General features: G+C 38.4%; 1 protein-coding gene across 4 annotated transcripts in view; it reads left to right on the top strand.

The window, feature by feature from the left end:
• The window catches only part of frmd4ba (FERM domain containing 4Ba), a 53,710-nt gene that overhangs the window by 24,917 nt on the left and 13,343 nt on the right, over positions 1-15,450 (top strand). For all 4 annotated transcript variants that reach the window (XM_053636048.1, XM_053636049.1, XM_053636050.1 and 1 more), the window contains exons 5-11: positions 115-199; positions 3,217-3,273; positions 3,735-3,757; positions 10,258-10,341; positions 10,953-11,018; positions 11,231-11,288; positions 11,576-11,662. In XM_053636048.1, coding sequence (XP_053492023.1) covers positions 115-199; positions 3,217-3,273; positions 3,735-3,757; positions 10,258-10,341; positions 10,953-11,018; positions 11,231-11,288; positions 11,576-11,662 — 460 coding nt within the window. The remainder of the gene's footprint in view (positions 1-114; positions 200-3,216; positions 3,274-3,734; positions 3,758-10,257; positions 10,342-10,952; positions 11,019-11,230; positions 11,289-11,575; positions 11,663-15,450) is intronic.

Here is a 15,450-nt window from a genome sequence, read left to right on the forward strand (position 1 = left end):
ATTATATTTCACTGATGTAATATTCATGCTATAGGAGAATTTAATCAAACTGGAAGTGTGGATATGTATCTGACCAAACATCCACAAATTAAACTGCCATGTGTTCTCTGACAGGTTTTACGTTGAGAGTATCACATTTTTGAAACATACAACCACAGTGGAGCTGTTTTACTGGAATGCAAAGTCTTCTGTCTACAATGTGAGTGCATCATGCTTCATAAGTGTTTACCTCAGTTTAAAAAATATTGTACTATACTAAAATGACTAAACATTTATTAGTTTTAATTCATGGTATTTTTTGATTCTCAGTTTTTTTTTGGGCACTTTTGTACAGTTTTGTGTTAGAGAGATTATTTCTTTATTTGGCAGATGCCAAATAAATTTATCCAAAGTGATTTAGGAGGAAGGAAGAATACAGTGCAAATGCAGAGCTGTTAAAAGAGCCTGCAGTGACACAAGAATGAGTGAAAGAATGAATTCCCACCAAATGGCAAGAGTGGAAGAGTATAGAAAGATGCACACACCTAAACACATGCCTGAACACACACACACACACACACACAGCAAACCACAATTAAACATGAGGACTGGAAGTAGTTGGTCAAACTATAAATGACAGTCTTAGCAGTGAAAAAAGACCAATTTTAATAACGAAAAGAAAAAGAAAGTAATACATACACGCATAGAACAACAAGGGAGCAACACGTAACAGAATCCCAGTGTCGTCCATGATAGACATTTACAGCATAAAACAGCTTCTTCTATTACTGTACAAAGCAACAGTAGCTTAACTTCAGACATGTACCAGTAAAGAAAGCATTTCTGATTTGCTCTAAGACCCTCTGAAATTTTAATCTTCATTCAGCTTCTAGTTTTAGTGCCCGATGCCACATAGCCTCTTGTTAAACAATGCCAGCATTCAACTCTAGTACAAAGTATCAACTGATTCTGTAATCCTCCAAAAATATCTCTTGACTACATGGATTTTTAGTGTGCCTCTGTAATAACAGTGGGAGCAGAAGGAGGGAATAAAATGAATAAAAGCTCTTCAGTAATCTGAAGCTTGGACCACACACATACAAACACACAGACATGGGACAGGCCAGAAGTATGTTAATTAAAAAAGGGGAGTGCAGCAGTGCAATACCAATAAATGTGAGGAGAACTGGCTAGCCATGCTCTGTCTATCTCTCTTGCACTTGTTCACACACACACACACAATATGAGAGCCTGTGCCCACCTCAGCCTCAGCTTTCTGTTCATGGCTGACAGAGGTGGAACATGGTCTTCTCCTGTTGTAGCCCATCCGCCTCAAGGTACGAAGTATTGTGCACTCTGAGATGCTTTTCTGCTCAACACAATTGTACAGAGTGGTTATCTGAATTAGTGTAGCCTTTCTGGCCATTTTCTGTTGACCTCTCATCAGCATCCACAGAACTGCTGCTCACTGGATGTTTTTTTCTTTATTGCACCATTCTGAGTAAACTCTAGAGAAAATCCCAGGTGATAGAATATAGAAATACTCAAACACATGTATAGGTGTTCCTAATAAAGTGCTCAGTGAGTGTATTTTCCTTGTCTTGTATTTTTCTGTCTTTTTTATTGTAATGAAACATCACTTGTTAGATTCTGACAGTAATGCAGTTTGGCTTTGCTGGTTTAACCAGTTTGTATTACACATGCATGGCCACGTTATAAATAAGATGAACTTGGGTAATGTGGGACACCTACTCATTTGTGCATTTATTCCTTAGTGTTATGAGAGTAAACATTGGTAATACTAAGCCTTAGTATTGATGCAGCCTTGACAAAAATCACATGACATCACATTGCGCAGGGCAAGACACAGAAAGGAAGTTTCTGAGACTAAAAGTAAGGTATGATCAGTGATAACATATGAGATATAATAAGCTGATAAGATATAAGCTGTAAATCAATTAGATTGGTTTTTTTTCTTCTTCATGTTTCAGGTATTCTGGGACAGTTCTTTTAGCACTTGAAATGAACCCTGTGGGGGGGAACCCCAATAGAAACCATTACATTACAAATTATAATGATTTCCACTACAAATACCATTACAAACCATTACCACTGGTACTTAATGGTATCCACTAAAAATAACATGCCACCAACAGAAGGCAGCAAATTACCATTAGAGTTTCCATTAAAACCAATACAATTCCCATTATAACCATTAAAACCATTACAAATTATATTAGTTATAATAGATAATGATACAAGAGCTTATTCCACAAAATGTGCATAACATTATCGCATCCAAACACTGCTATTTTAAATTTTGGGGGGTAAAACAATTCATATTTCAATCAGATATGATTTTCTTTTGCATAAGGCAGTGTTACTTCTCACCTAACTCGTTTGATTACAGTACAGTGATCATGTGGCTGTTCATTCATATCTCCACTGATCAACTCTAAGACACCAAGACCCTTGAGTTCGAACATGTCCATGTTTTAACTCTGTATTTAAGTCCATAGTCAATCATGTGTTATTTAATATATGAAGAACTGAACAAAGAGCACTGCATGTTTTATCATGTATCTTGTGAATATCCTATCTCCAGTTCTTCTCCTAGACAACATGGGGAATTGAAAAAAAGGTCTCCAGTGTTGTTGTTTTTAAATGGTGGATTGAAGTGAAAAATAACTGTCTGGAGCTCATCCCATTTTATTTATTTATTTATTTATTTTAAATCACATTTTGACAATACAGAAATCAAATAAGTCGTTTCTACTGTCGAATTTATGAGCATTCTTATGCTTTTATGAATCTTTAACTTTTTTTTTTTTTTTAACGCTACTTGAAAACCGCTGAACCTGTTAGCAGACTGTACCAACTCAGTGCATGGGCCCAACTCGACGATTTAAACTATCTTTATTAAAGAATTGTACGTGTTTTGTCTTTAATATGGTATATAATTGTGACAACGTGTGTATTATTATTTTTGTGTGATAATGACTTTTTGAAAGTATTACGATAGCGTTAAATGTTTTAACAAAGGAACATCAATGCCTCCTGTTTTTTTGTTTCTTTTGCGGTGAATGGTTTTTCCCTTGGTGGAAACCTGTGAGGGGACGGACTGAAAGAGTTTAAAACTACCGCAGCTGCAAGTCCTCTAAACGGCATATTTTTTTAAAAATTTTATCTCTTTGTTTTTAATGTACATTCGTTCTGTTTGTTTTTGTTTTACTCCAGGGAGCTATTGAATTGGAGAGTGAATATGTTTTTAAGTTAGCCGCGTTCGTGTTGCAGGTGAGTGTTTAAGTATTTACCGTTGCCTTGTTTGACAGACCTGCTCATATAAACATGTTGTGTAGTGAAGGTTTTGCACGACTGGGAGAAGTTAAGCTTCTTAGTCAGAGCGTGAAGATGCATCATGTGCTTTAATCACTTAATCCAATTCGGATTTTATTGTCATTATGCACATACACGGGTAACTCAGTGCTAGCTCTTATAGCAAGACAGTGCGCTTATACAACCCATTAAACACAATGACAAGTGTGGTAGTCAGCAGGATTATAATACACACCATACTAGCACAATAAAAATACTGTGTAATGGAGTTTGCAATGGATAGATACCATGTGGTAGTGCACTGTTCACATAATGACGCGGAGTTCAAGATGCATAATGTGTTATTGTTCATCCAAGAGTGACTATAGACAAGGAGTGTGCAGCATTCACTAACACAGGTGTGTGTTTGTGTTTTCCAGGAGGCTGAAGGGGACTACACAAGGTAAAAACCCTGGTCTTGCTCCTCTTACTTGTGAAAAATATCAAAGTTTAGTGTAATTGTGTATCTGTGTGTCTACAAAGGGAAAAGGGAAGGATATGGTGTTGAATGTATGTGGTTATAGCCATACAGGTGAATATCACTGAAGAATGGTCATGTTTTGGTCCTGCAGTTCATATTTTAAAGAGGACTCTTGTATGCTCTGTAAGGGTGTTTTTCACATGTAGTTCATTTTAAAAGATCCAAACACAGTTCACTTAAAGTGAAGCAGCCGAACGTGACCTCAGTCCTTTTGGTGTTCGCGATATAGGAGAACCCGGTTCTTTTTTTTTTTTTTTTTTTTTTTTTTTGGTCCTCTTCAGCAATGAAGTGATCTCGGACCCTTTCTTGTTCACACCACGATGTCATAAGAACTCAGACTCCAGCTTGCACCCGGAATTTCATCCAAGTCGTCATAGAAGGGACAGGAATCTTTCATTTCAGCGGACTCACCACTTTGACGCATTTTGTCACGGATGCTCATGTACTTGCGTCGTAGTTTTTGTTGTTTTGTTTTTTTTACTACTAAGTTTTGTTGTTTTCAGCAGTGATGGAACATGGCTGCAGGTACACATGTCAAAACAAAACGCAAAGCGGACCGGGACCTCATTGCTTTCACATATCACGACCCATACACGTTTATAGGTCCTTTTAGGAGGGGATCACTTGGTTTGTTCACATATACATGCTGAACCGCTCTGAGAGTGTTTGGAGGGCTCAAACGAACTAGGTGTGAAAACACCCTAACTGTCAAGTCTCTGTGTATCTATTCAGTTGTTTAGTTAATGAAACCACTAGATTATCATTTAAACCGATGTTTGCTCGTAGCCTTGAGTAAAGATATAGCACTTTTTGCAGGTTTGTACTTTGAAATATAGGCCTCCATGTTTTGAAACACTTTAAGTGTGTTCTGATATGATCTCTATCTGTGTAGTGTAACCCAAAGTTAATTGACCTATTACAGTATACCACCATATAGATAAATTGCCTCAGCCCTAGTTCCAGTGTACCTGCAGGTCTATGAATATCCATGAATGGGTGTGTTGGGAAAATATCTGCGGTTTGAGTCATCAAATGGCTGTCATCACTTGTGTGTTAAGGGCAAATGGGTTGATGTTATAATCTCTTTGTTAAGAGCTCTCCTGCACAAAATATTATGCAGGCAATGAAAAATTTCCCTTTTAGTGTCTACAGTTGTCTCTTTTGAGCAGTATGTGAATTACCATATTGTGCACATTTTACGTTTGACGCGAGGGCTGATATGAAGTTTAAGAAGATAGATTTCACTGAAGTGCCTGGAATTGTAACCTTTTACTGTAACTAAAACTCGACTGTAAATGAATGTGGTGTTCCTTAAACAAGCGTAGATGCATGCTCTAAATGTAAAATGCTACCAGAGAGGCTGGTGTTTTTAGTTATTGTTTATGGTTGATGTTACTCGTGGGGTAGTCATGTGTTAGTTGATGATTACTTCAGGTGTACTAGGTGACACAGAGATATCGGCAACCCCAGTGAATTATATTCCAGTGTTCTTGGCTTGTATTTTAGACTATAAGGATAGGCATTAAAAGCCTTAAATCACTGCTGACTACATGTATTAATACGTTCAGAAAGCATAACGAGGCTGATGAAACAACTTAAAATGATGTTATTATGATGTTTGTAAAGGCTATATAGATTATGGCATAATGATTTGGAGGTACTTTTCTATTACCCATAAATGGTGTACAGTTCATCTTCTCTGTTCAAGCTCTGTTTGTACTCAATTCATTAAGTTGCGTATAGGCGATATAATAAAATAATTAATCCTTATAATAATGATGATGATGATAATAATAATCCCCTTTGTTAAGATGGTCTTCTGTGGTACCAGTACCAGGTTGCATGATCTGTAAACATCACACCGATAAAGTGGGCGAGTGTGTAGGTTAACACCAAACCCGTTTGTTTGCTTCTGTTCCTCCAATGGTCCCCTGACACATTGTCAGAACACAAAGCTTTGTACACTCTTAGTTGTGTGAAGTGAAAGCAGAGCTGTTTGTAGGCTCAGTACTGGACTCTTTTACTCTGGCTGAAGTGTTTGTCGTACAGCGCTGACCTTTACATTTCCAGTTGACTATAGATATGGAGCTGTGATATGACGTACAAGCTGTTAAGGAGTAGCTCTCAACAAACTATAAATATGACACTAAAATATGAGCATATAGGAACATGTTAAAGACCCATCTTCAGATTATTTACAGTTTGATTTTTGTTTCATGTCTGTGGATAAATGAGAGAAAACACAGGCTTAAAAATTATTGGCACACTTCCAATTTCTATTTTGTGACGCTTACCTTGGTGAGAACATTCTCTCCCTGTAATGTCTAATTAAACTGGAAACACTTGGTAAACTCCTCCGTACAGCATATTTTAAACTCCCTCACATTCTTAGGTTTGTCCAAGTGGGCTTACCTGTTCAACTCGGACCACTATGGGGTTAGAATTGTTTCATATTTACAAATAAATAGATTATGATCCACAAATAAATGGAACGAATTTCACAAAATTGAATTAAAATTACAAATAAATAAAATGAGATTTGTGAAATTTATTTTATTATTATTATTTTTTTTATTTTATTTTTTTACAAATATGTTTTTGTCACAAACACAACTCTGCCTGGCAATCATTTGTGGATCGTGTCCTGTGCGTTTGAGGATTTTGCTGCACGCGTTTGTGGATTTCTAAACATTTCTCGCGTCAAGAGTGCGCACAAATCCACAAATGGGTGGACTCCGACCACTGTCTACTCAAGCCAATCAGATAACAGCCTCATCGCACTGACCAATCGTAGCACGTTCTCGCTCCGACCAATCATGTTTTGTTTTACAATCGAGGCGTACTGCACCGACCTCGCATACTATTAAGGCTCTCCCAACATTCTTGGCAGAATTCATGATTCCATCAGTCTTTAGAAGAGTTCCTGGACCAGCAGCCACAAAACATTATTGCATTAAAGCATAAATGAGCCACCTCCATATTTTACAAAACGTATCAGATGCTTTTCCTTGAATGCAGTCACCTTTGTCACCAAACCTACTGATAGTGTGCATGACTATTATGTTTGATTTGGTCTCTTCTGACCAAAGCACACAATGGCAATTGCTGTTTTAATGATGGTTGGTGAGGTTCAGGAACTTTTTTTTTTTCCCCCCTCCAATGCAGCACTTCAAAACAGCATGTTTTTATGGAAGTGCCATTTAAGAAGTGATTTTTGAAATGTGTCAATCACAAGAATCAACTAAACTGTGCAGTTCAAAGTCTTTTGATTCCCCGCCCCCTTTCATTCCTCCATCATTTTTGTCATTTTTATGAAGGGTGCCAATGATTCCGAAGGGCACTGTATATTTCGATAGTTAATTGTCTACGTGTGTCTTTAGCCATTGTACTTGGTATTCAATGTATTTCCATTGCAGTCATATTAAAACTGAAACTGCTTTCTGACACTAGGCTTTTAGTGAATCTCTTCACTCTGCCTCAGATAATGGTTTGTATTTTCCACATATGACCGAAGATCACAAATCCTCTCCATAAAGCACAAGCAGTAGAGACCAGCATGCCAGGAGATTAGGCCCCCATCTCCTTCTCTTTCCTCCCTTCTATGTGTCTTTAAGCCTGAGTGGATGTAAAGCTTGAGGGAGTAAAGTTATTGTTCCCTGGCAGACACTCAGACGGCAGGCTGGTTAGTGATGTATCAATGATATGTGCCTTTAAAACAATAAAGGACCACTCATTTGAGCATCTTATCATTTGCACTTAAAAAAAGTTTTGATTGTAATGGCACATAATTCTAGGCAAAGTTACTGGGAAATGATTAATGGGAAATCATAAATACATGGTTTAATGTGAAACATACCTTGCACTATATTGCACATGACCAGTGCTGACGAGGAATGTGCTGATAATTTGGTATATAATATAGCATTTAACAAAGCATGTTGGTGTTGGTGTGGATTTAAAAATATCATTACCCCACCCTCTATCGGAAAAGACCGTCTGGTAGACACCTCAGCACTGATGACAATCTGTTGGCTTGTAATCTGAACCAAACGTATGCGCGTGCCATGAGAGCCATTTAGTGTTGGCGTTGGCGTACCAATGAGAAGCTTGAGTTCTGTTAGAGTGTAACAAATGATTATTGTTAGTTTGGCAAGTTAGCGGAGTTTTCAATCAAGTGACGCACATTTTTAAGTCACAAATGTCTGTATCAGCAAAATGTAATAAGTCGTGCATGTTCACTAAAAATGACTTGGAAACCCATCCAACAGTTATTTTTAAATTAGTTAAAATATACAGCATGAACTACTTCCCCACAAGACTAGTTTTTCATACCTGTTGTGTATTGTGATGCAAACGTGCATGCAAAATGGCCAAATATGAAAGAAATCATTAAATATCGTGCAGTATTGCGCAATAATTTTGCTTCTATTAAGTTGACTCTAACTGATGTTATTTAACAGATTACCCAACTTGGATCAAATGTTTGCTGTCTTGTAATTTTGGGTGTAGAGAGCTTTTAATGCCAGCTCACATACCAGTCTGATTATCAATGGACTATTAGAAGGCATGTACACATGGCGGTTGTATTAAAATGACCTTTTACTTTTCACTTTCCTCTCTGTGGGAGATGGTTCAGTCTCCAGAGAAATAGCTGACGCATTAGTGTTCCTCTCTGACACGTTGCCTCCTGTAGCCAACTGTTTGATAGTACAGACATTATAATGAATTCCAGATTGCTGACTGGGCGTTGCGGTGAGAGCAGAACTGCGCTGTACGTTACCACATGATCAAATCGCCCAGCACAGCAGCCAAATTAACACCGTCAAACATTAACCGTGAATCAGTGAACTGTTAAAGACTGCTGTCTTGCTATAAGCTGCTTACAAAAGCTCTCCTGTTCTGTAAACATTTTCTCTGCCCCTCATGGATCAATCTTTTGGTAAAGAGTATTAGTTCAGTTGAAGGTTCACACTAGTGAGTTTCCTGGTGTTCCCTGATTTGCACAAACTCAGGGGGGCTGTCGTTAGATATGAGTATTTTTCTGAACTAGCTCCTTTTTCAGTAGCTGGGTTTCCATTGCAGTTTTGCACAAAATAGAAGCGAAATTTTAAGAATGTCGACAAAACATGAATGTGAATGGTCTGCGTTTCAATTAAATGTTGTTCTGCGATTAAATCTGTGTTCTCCTCTCACGGTAGTCATTACAATTAAACATGGCGGCGAATCTCCAAGATCGGATGAGTGTTGGCACGGTGATTTCAATTGCATCCACTGCAATAGCCGTGGTAGTGTTTAATAGAAGTCGACGAAGGCTTGTAATGCACGCAATCATGGAACGACAAGCCCTTTATACCTGGCAGCGGCCACATATCCGGGATTTCTGGGAGATTGTAGTCCGCAATGATTTTCCAGAGGTCCTGTGGATCCATAACATTTGATGAGTTATCCAACAAAATCGGACCACTTGTGGCACCTGCCGTGTCATGCCCGAGGGAGCCAGTTCAGAACGAGAAGTGCATAGCCATCGCGCGTTATAAACTGGCTACCTGTGCAGTACAGGGTAGTAACTGAGACCTTTGGTGTGAGCAAAACCACCATCATATCATGTGACCTAAATGCGAGAAATGTTTTTCATTTTTTTTTAAATATTGCTTTGTCAAATTGTCTGAAAACCCACCTCATGCGAGCGTATAAACGTTTTTGCAATATTTGAGTTTTTTTCAAAATTCACTCATTTTCATTACCTGTTTGTTTTTTTTTAGTTCGCAATTAAAATTGCGAATTAAGCAGGTTAATGGAAACGCAGCTACTGATATCATATTTCTTTTGTAAATGCTCCTATGAACACTACACATTTGTCATATCCAGTTTGATAAGTTATAATTTCTACTTGCTTTAGGTTTTGTGGATAAATTTAAAGCCTGAACATTGCCACACTGTTCGAGAATATGTGGGCTGTGTCACTAACACTCAGTGTGGTTGAGTCCAACAAAATCTCTTACATGGCTTTTGTGTAAGTTTAGTAGCGCAGTATTTCTCTTCATGGCGTTTTAATTGCAAGGCACTTTGCACTGCGAATGTTTTGAATGACAGATTGAGCCATCACCCATCTTGACAGTGGCATGCTCATCTTGACAATCTCGGTCCACCAAGATAATTTGCTCTTTCCATTAATACCAAATGTGCCACAATACACTGTATGAAGAATTGTCTATGGGCTATTTGAAATATAGTACAGAAGGTATCTGGGCTGGGTTTTTAGATGATTTCTTTCTACTCTATTCTCACACAGCCTTGGGTTGGATCAGACCAAAGTATTTCTACAGTTTTTATGCATGTGCTCTGTTGTATTTTTTTTTTCTTATGGAATGTATGGTCTGCTTTACAGTAAACACAAAATGTTCCTTTTTTTTTTTCCCCAGTGATGAAAGTGCAACATCAGTCTTGAAAAAGCTCCCTGTGTTTCCCACAGCTGTTTTAAAGGAGCACCCATCCCTGGGCTATTGGTAAGAAGCTTGCAAAATTAAGCCATTTAAACCTCTGCTCACAGGTTTACTATCAAACAACCTTAAATTTTGCTCTACCGGCCCTGTAATTATCATTTCCAAAGTGTTTAACTGTAGTCTGGAAGTGCAAAACTGCAGGCTCCAGTGATGGAAGTTTCTTTAGTGCAGCCACATGCAATGCGTCTTATGAGCCAAATGTTCCTGGTTAGTTGCAACAATTTGTAGATCTAGAAGTTATTTAGAATAATAACTTCCGATGCTATTCTAGTTTTATTCCAATTAAAATGTGTTTCCACCATTCTGGATCATAGGAGAATGTGTGTTGAGGAGCACCTGTGTGAGTGTGTGCAGAAACAGCTGTGAAGGCAAAGCTTGTGTGTGTGCACGTGTGTGTGATTAGAGCATATACAAGACAGAGGGTGTATGTCTGACAGGACAGTTGGCCAGATGGCATTTCATGGATGAGCGTGCTGAACTCGTGTCTGGAGAGTACAGTCTTTACAAATGACACATTGATAGTTCAGCCTAGCATTCAATTACTGTTCATTTTGCATGTGCAGATTGTAATGAATCTCTCGCCCTCTTCCTCTCTTCCTCCTCCTGCCTCATAGTGAAGAGCGAGCCATTGAGCATTACAAAACCTTCAAAGGACTCACTCGAGGAAAGGCCATCGTGCAGTAAGTGCCCGATAATTTCTCACCAACACACCAAGTGCATTGGATATACCGGAACAGATATTTAGACCAGAGAGGAATCTCAGTTTATGCATGATCGTTATGCGCTATATTAATGATGCGTAGAGGAGTTAAATAGTAGCCTGTTGTATTATAAACTAAACTTTTTGCTTGACTGATTGACCATTTCTGATGAATGCTCATTTTATCAACAGGTATCTCTTGTTAGTGGAATCCTTACCTTCATATGGTGTTCATTATTACGAAGTGAAGGTATGCTAACGTTTAGTATGTGGAATTTTATTGGATCTATTTTTCTGACTTGGCAAAGCAGCTTTGTAGTCCATCATCTGATGGCTGTAAGCGTTTGCTGCTGTGGAAAAGTGTTCAGTTAAACTGATCCGGCTCATTAGAGCTGACTGAGGAGCTCGAATGATTTATTGACGAGCCATAGCATGCGCATTTGATCTTTTTATTTTGATAATGCCTCTTGCCTACTGGGTTAATTACCCCCAGTGAGTAACTTCCTTTTAAAACCTTTTCAAATTTCCCTTTTACAGGACAAGCAAGGAATTCCATGGTGGTTGGGAATTAGCTACAAGGGCATCGCCCAGTACGACCAACAAGACAAGCTAAAACCCAGGAAGGTATGTTACAGTGAACAGCAGAGGAGACTCTGATGTTTTCCTGTTCACCTTTTTAGGTGCTTTATCTATCCCCATAAGTTAATGTTTCACCAAAATGAGAACAACAAGGCAAATCTATGAGAGAATGTCCAGAGAATCCATATCCGTTTCCCACGTCGTATACTTGCATAATATTTTAGCTGATATGTAAGTATATATAACTTTCTAATAAGATAGATTGAAATAGATATCAAAATAAAAAGTCCTCGATTATTATTTACTGATTATTATCACACCTGCCAACCTTTTTGCATAGGAGCGTCAGAGTACACTGCTATGAGCTATCATTGAAAAAAATATGCAAAATGGAGCAGTCCCCCCCCCCAAAAAAAAGGCAGATGAGCCAATCGACATATGAATCTGGAATGATTGACGGTTGTGAAATTGTTTCGAACTCTTCAGTATTAATTGAAGTCCTGTCCCCTTCCCCTTTTTTCACATTGGTAGCTGCCAATTGTCTGTTTTTTGGTTTGGTAAGCTGCTCTTTTGTGTGTACACTGTATTTATTGCTGTACTTACATTTTTTTTCCTAGGAAAGGTAGTAAAGTGTGCATGACAGTTTTCGCGTCCCACCATGCAAAAACATGCAGAGATGGCTTATCGTCATGGCTAGATAAAGAGAATTCATCATCAGTGCTACTCAAAACTATTATTGTCATTAAACTGGAAGTAATACAGCACCAGTGTTTTACAACCCCAATTCTGAAAAAGTTGGGACGCCTTTACTTCTGAGAGACTCTGCCTCACTAAGATAGTCTTTTTATACCCAATCATGTTACTGACCTGTTGCTAATTAACCTCCAGCTGTTTATTTTTAGTAGCACTTACTTTTCCAGCCTTTTGTTGCCCCCGTCCCAACTTTTGAGACGTGCTGCGGCCATCAAATTCAAGATGACCTTCTTTTTTTATTATTTAAATGGTACATTTACTCATTTTAAACAATTTATGTTTACTATGTTCTATAGTGAATAACACATGGGTTTGAGATTTGCAAATCATTGCATTTTGTTTTTATTTAAATTTTACAGTGTCCCAACTTTTTGGGAATAGGGGTTGTACATGAATGTTTACTTCATTTTCCTTAAATACAGAACAAATTTTGAAGTTGACTCCTCTAGATTGCTATGTAGGAACCACTATTTTAGGTGGAGTTTTAGGTGGTCGTATGGGACAGGATGTAATACTCAGCTTCTGAGAACTACATGGAGGAGTGAAAGACCTCATTTAAAAATGAGAAACTATGTGGTGTTAATTATAAACAGCAAGGGGTGTGTGTGTGTGTGTGTGTGTGTGTGTGTGTGTGTGTGTGTGTGTGTGAGTTTCAGCAAGATCCTCATTAAAGTTCTGTATTCTTATTTTGCCTGCTAGCTAAAAGAACCACACCTTATCCGTATATATAACTGACTGCAATAGCTGCTAGAACCATGTAGTTAATTGGCGACTTCATCTCGCCTATTCACAATTTCTGTTAAACTGTTTTCGGTTTCCTGCCCTTCCATTTAATGTCCATCTAAACCTTGCTCTTTTTCATTGGGTGGCTGTTCTGCATTTTTCTGCACAGCCCATGTCATTACAGTTTGTGATTTCTGGCATTTGTTAGTTGACCGTAGCTGGGTGTGTGTCTGGTGGCACAACATTAATGGGTATCTCCCTGTCTCTTCAGCCCAAATCTTTAGAGACATGGTGCAGTTGTGAGGCTTGAAGGCAGAGCAGGGACTAATGCTGGCACCATGCCTGCCAGAGACAGGGTTTCTGAAAGGGGTTTTGGCTCATTTGGTGTTTCCCTGCCAACCTACTTTTCCTCTGGCAAAGATGAGGTGTAGATAGGGCGGTGAGTGGAAATGTCCCAGGAGCACATCCCCTTCTCACTCTCATTTTCTTTCCCAACCAGCTCTTCTCCTGGCAAAGTTATAGCAAGGACATGTGAAAGGGGGCGGGGTGTAGTTCAACCCTCGTTTTCCTCTGTCTTTTATTCTGCCTTGCTCTCTGGAAGGTTTTTTTTCTAGATTCTTTTTAAAAGTACCCCCTCACCCGGTTGTCAGAGTGCACCCCATCAGCCTGCCAGTATTGATTGTGCTTGCTGTCAAAACTGGTTGCCTTTGTATCTTCCCAGCCCACTACCAGCAGACTGCTCTCATTATGCAAATCCACCCCAGTCATTGTGCTCTTCGCTCAGCCCAAACAATTGATCAAGCAATAAAACACAATTAGTCTGGCAGGGGGGCTAAGAGAAGAGAGGATGGGCCTCGCAGTTGGGCCTCCCTCACGTGAACGATCTGTTGGGGGTCGTCAGATTAAAAAGTGTTTTTTTTCCACACTGTAAAATTGTGGGCTGTGAAAGCAACCACTGCAAAACCTTTTCCCCCCTTTTATAGTAAGTGCTGCAGTAAATGTTAGCTTTATTATGTTTTTGAGTGAACCAAATTATCTTATTAGTAATGACTAATAATCCCACACACATTGCTAGCAGAAATTTTTAATTATTAAATGTCTAAAAGCATCTCCTGACATGCAGTTTGTCTTTTTAAAAAATCTTAGTGGCAGATGTGTACTGCATGTGTGTTTTTGATAAAGTTAAACAGTCTAAACTGTAAAATAAAATATAAAAACAAAACTTGTTTATGGCCCTGTTCACATTTAGTATTGAGTTTAGATTAAGCGAAATGGATTTTTCGCTGATCGATATTCAGGTTTAAAACATGGCGACCAGCGATGTAAACATCCAGATCCATTAGCCTAAAAAGTCTGTGAAAAGGAGCATGTCCACCATTTCAGCTTTTAAGGAGAGTAGGGGAGGTGTAAAAATATTACCAGGTGTACAGTTGGGAACTGTCGCAATCACAAAAACTCAGCTGGTGGATTTTTAAACAACAGTTTAAAAAAAAAAAAAAGGCAAAAAAAAAAAAAGCATCATAATTCGATGGAATCCTGTCTGGCATTTTCTCTGTTGAGAGGTGCAGGAGTGCACCAGTCCAAGAAAACCCCCCCAAAAAAACAGCATATTTAAGCACTTTCTAATTTATCACCAAAATCAACTTATTTGTAAAGTGTTAGATTTGACGTTTCGTTGTGGACAAAATTAGACGAGATTGAATCTTTTGAATCAAATTCTTACATTATGTCAAAGACAAGCCTCATTAATCTGTACAGAAGACATCACAAGTATGTAGTCTGTAGCTACATAGGCTATAGTAGTTTCTAGGGATGCACCGAATGTTCGGCAACCGAAATTATTCGGCTGAAAATGGCACCAAAAAAAAGCATTTTCAGTGTTCGGCCGAATAAGTGAAAAGGCTGAATAAATTTGACCAAACAATGACGTGTTTGATGATGTGACCAAATAGCCTAGCAACCAGAGTGAGACACGCGAAGCTTTAATTGCAGCAAACATGTCGGCAGTGTGGAAGCATTTTAAAGTGTCCGAGAAAGATGTAAGAATGGCCGTTAAAGGAGTAGGCATATCTCTAGGACAATTATTCATTTGTTGTGGGTCCATCCACTTTTTTACACTCTTGTCAATGTACGTTTTTGTTGTAGGCTACAGAGTGTTCCATTCTTTCAGCAGTCAGTTATAGGCCTAACATCGGCTATTCAAGGGGCTCAAAGATGACCACATCAAAATATTTTTATTTTACTTGTTTGTTTATTTATTTAAAGTTATATTGTGCCTTGTTGGTAGCCTATGCCTGCTGGAATGAGAAAAAATGTTCAGTGTTAAATAAATAGTTTGAAATTGTAGTTTTTGTAAT

Source organism: Ictalurus furcatus, chromosome 11 (assembly GCF_023375685.1).
Source record: "Ictalurus furcatus strain D&B chromosome 11, Billie_1.0, whole genome shotgun sequence".
NCBI lineage: Eukaryota > Metazoa > Chordata > Actinopteri > Siluriformes > Ictaluridae > Ictalurus > Ictalurus furcatus.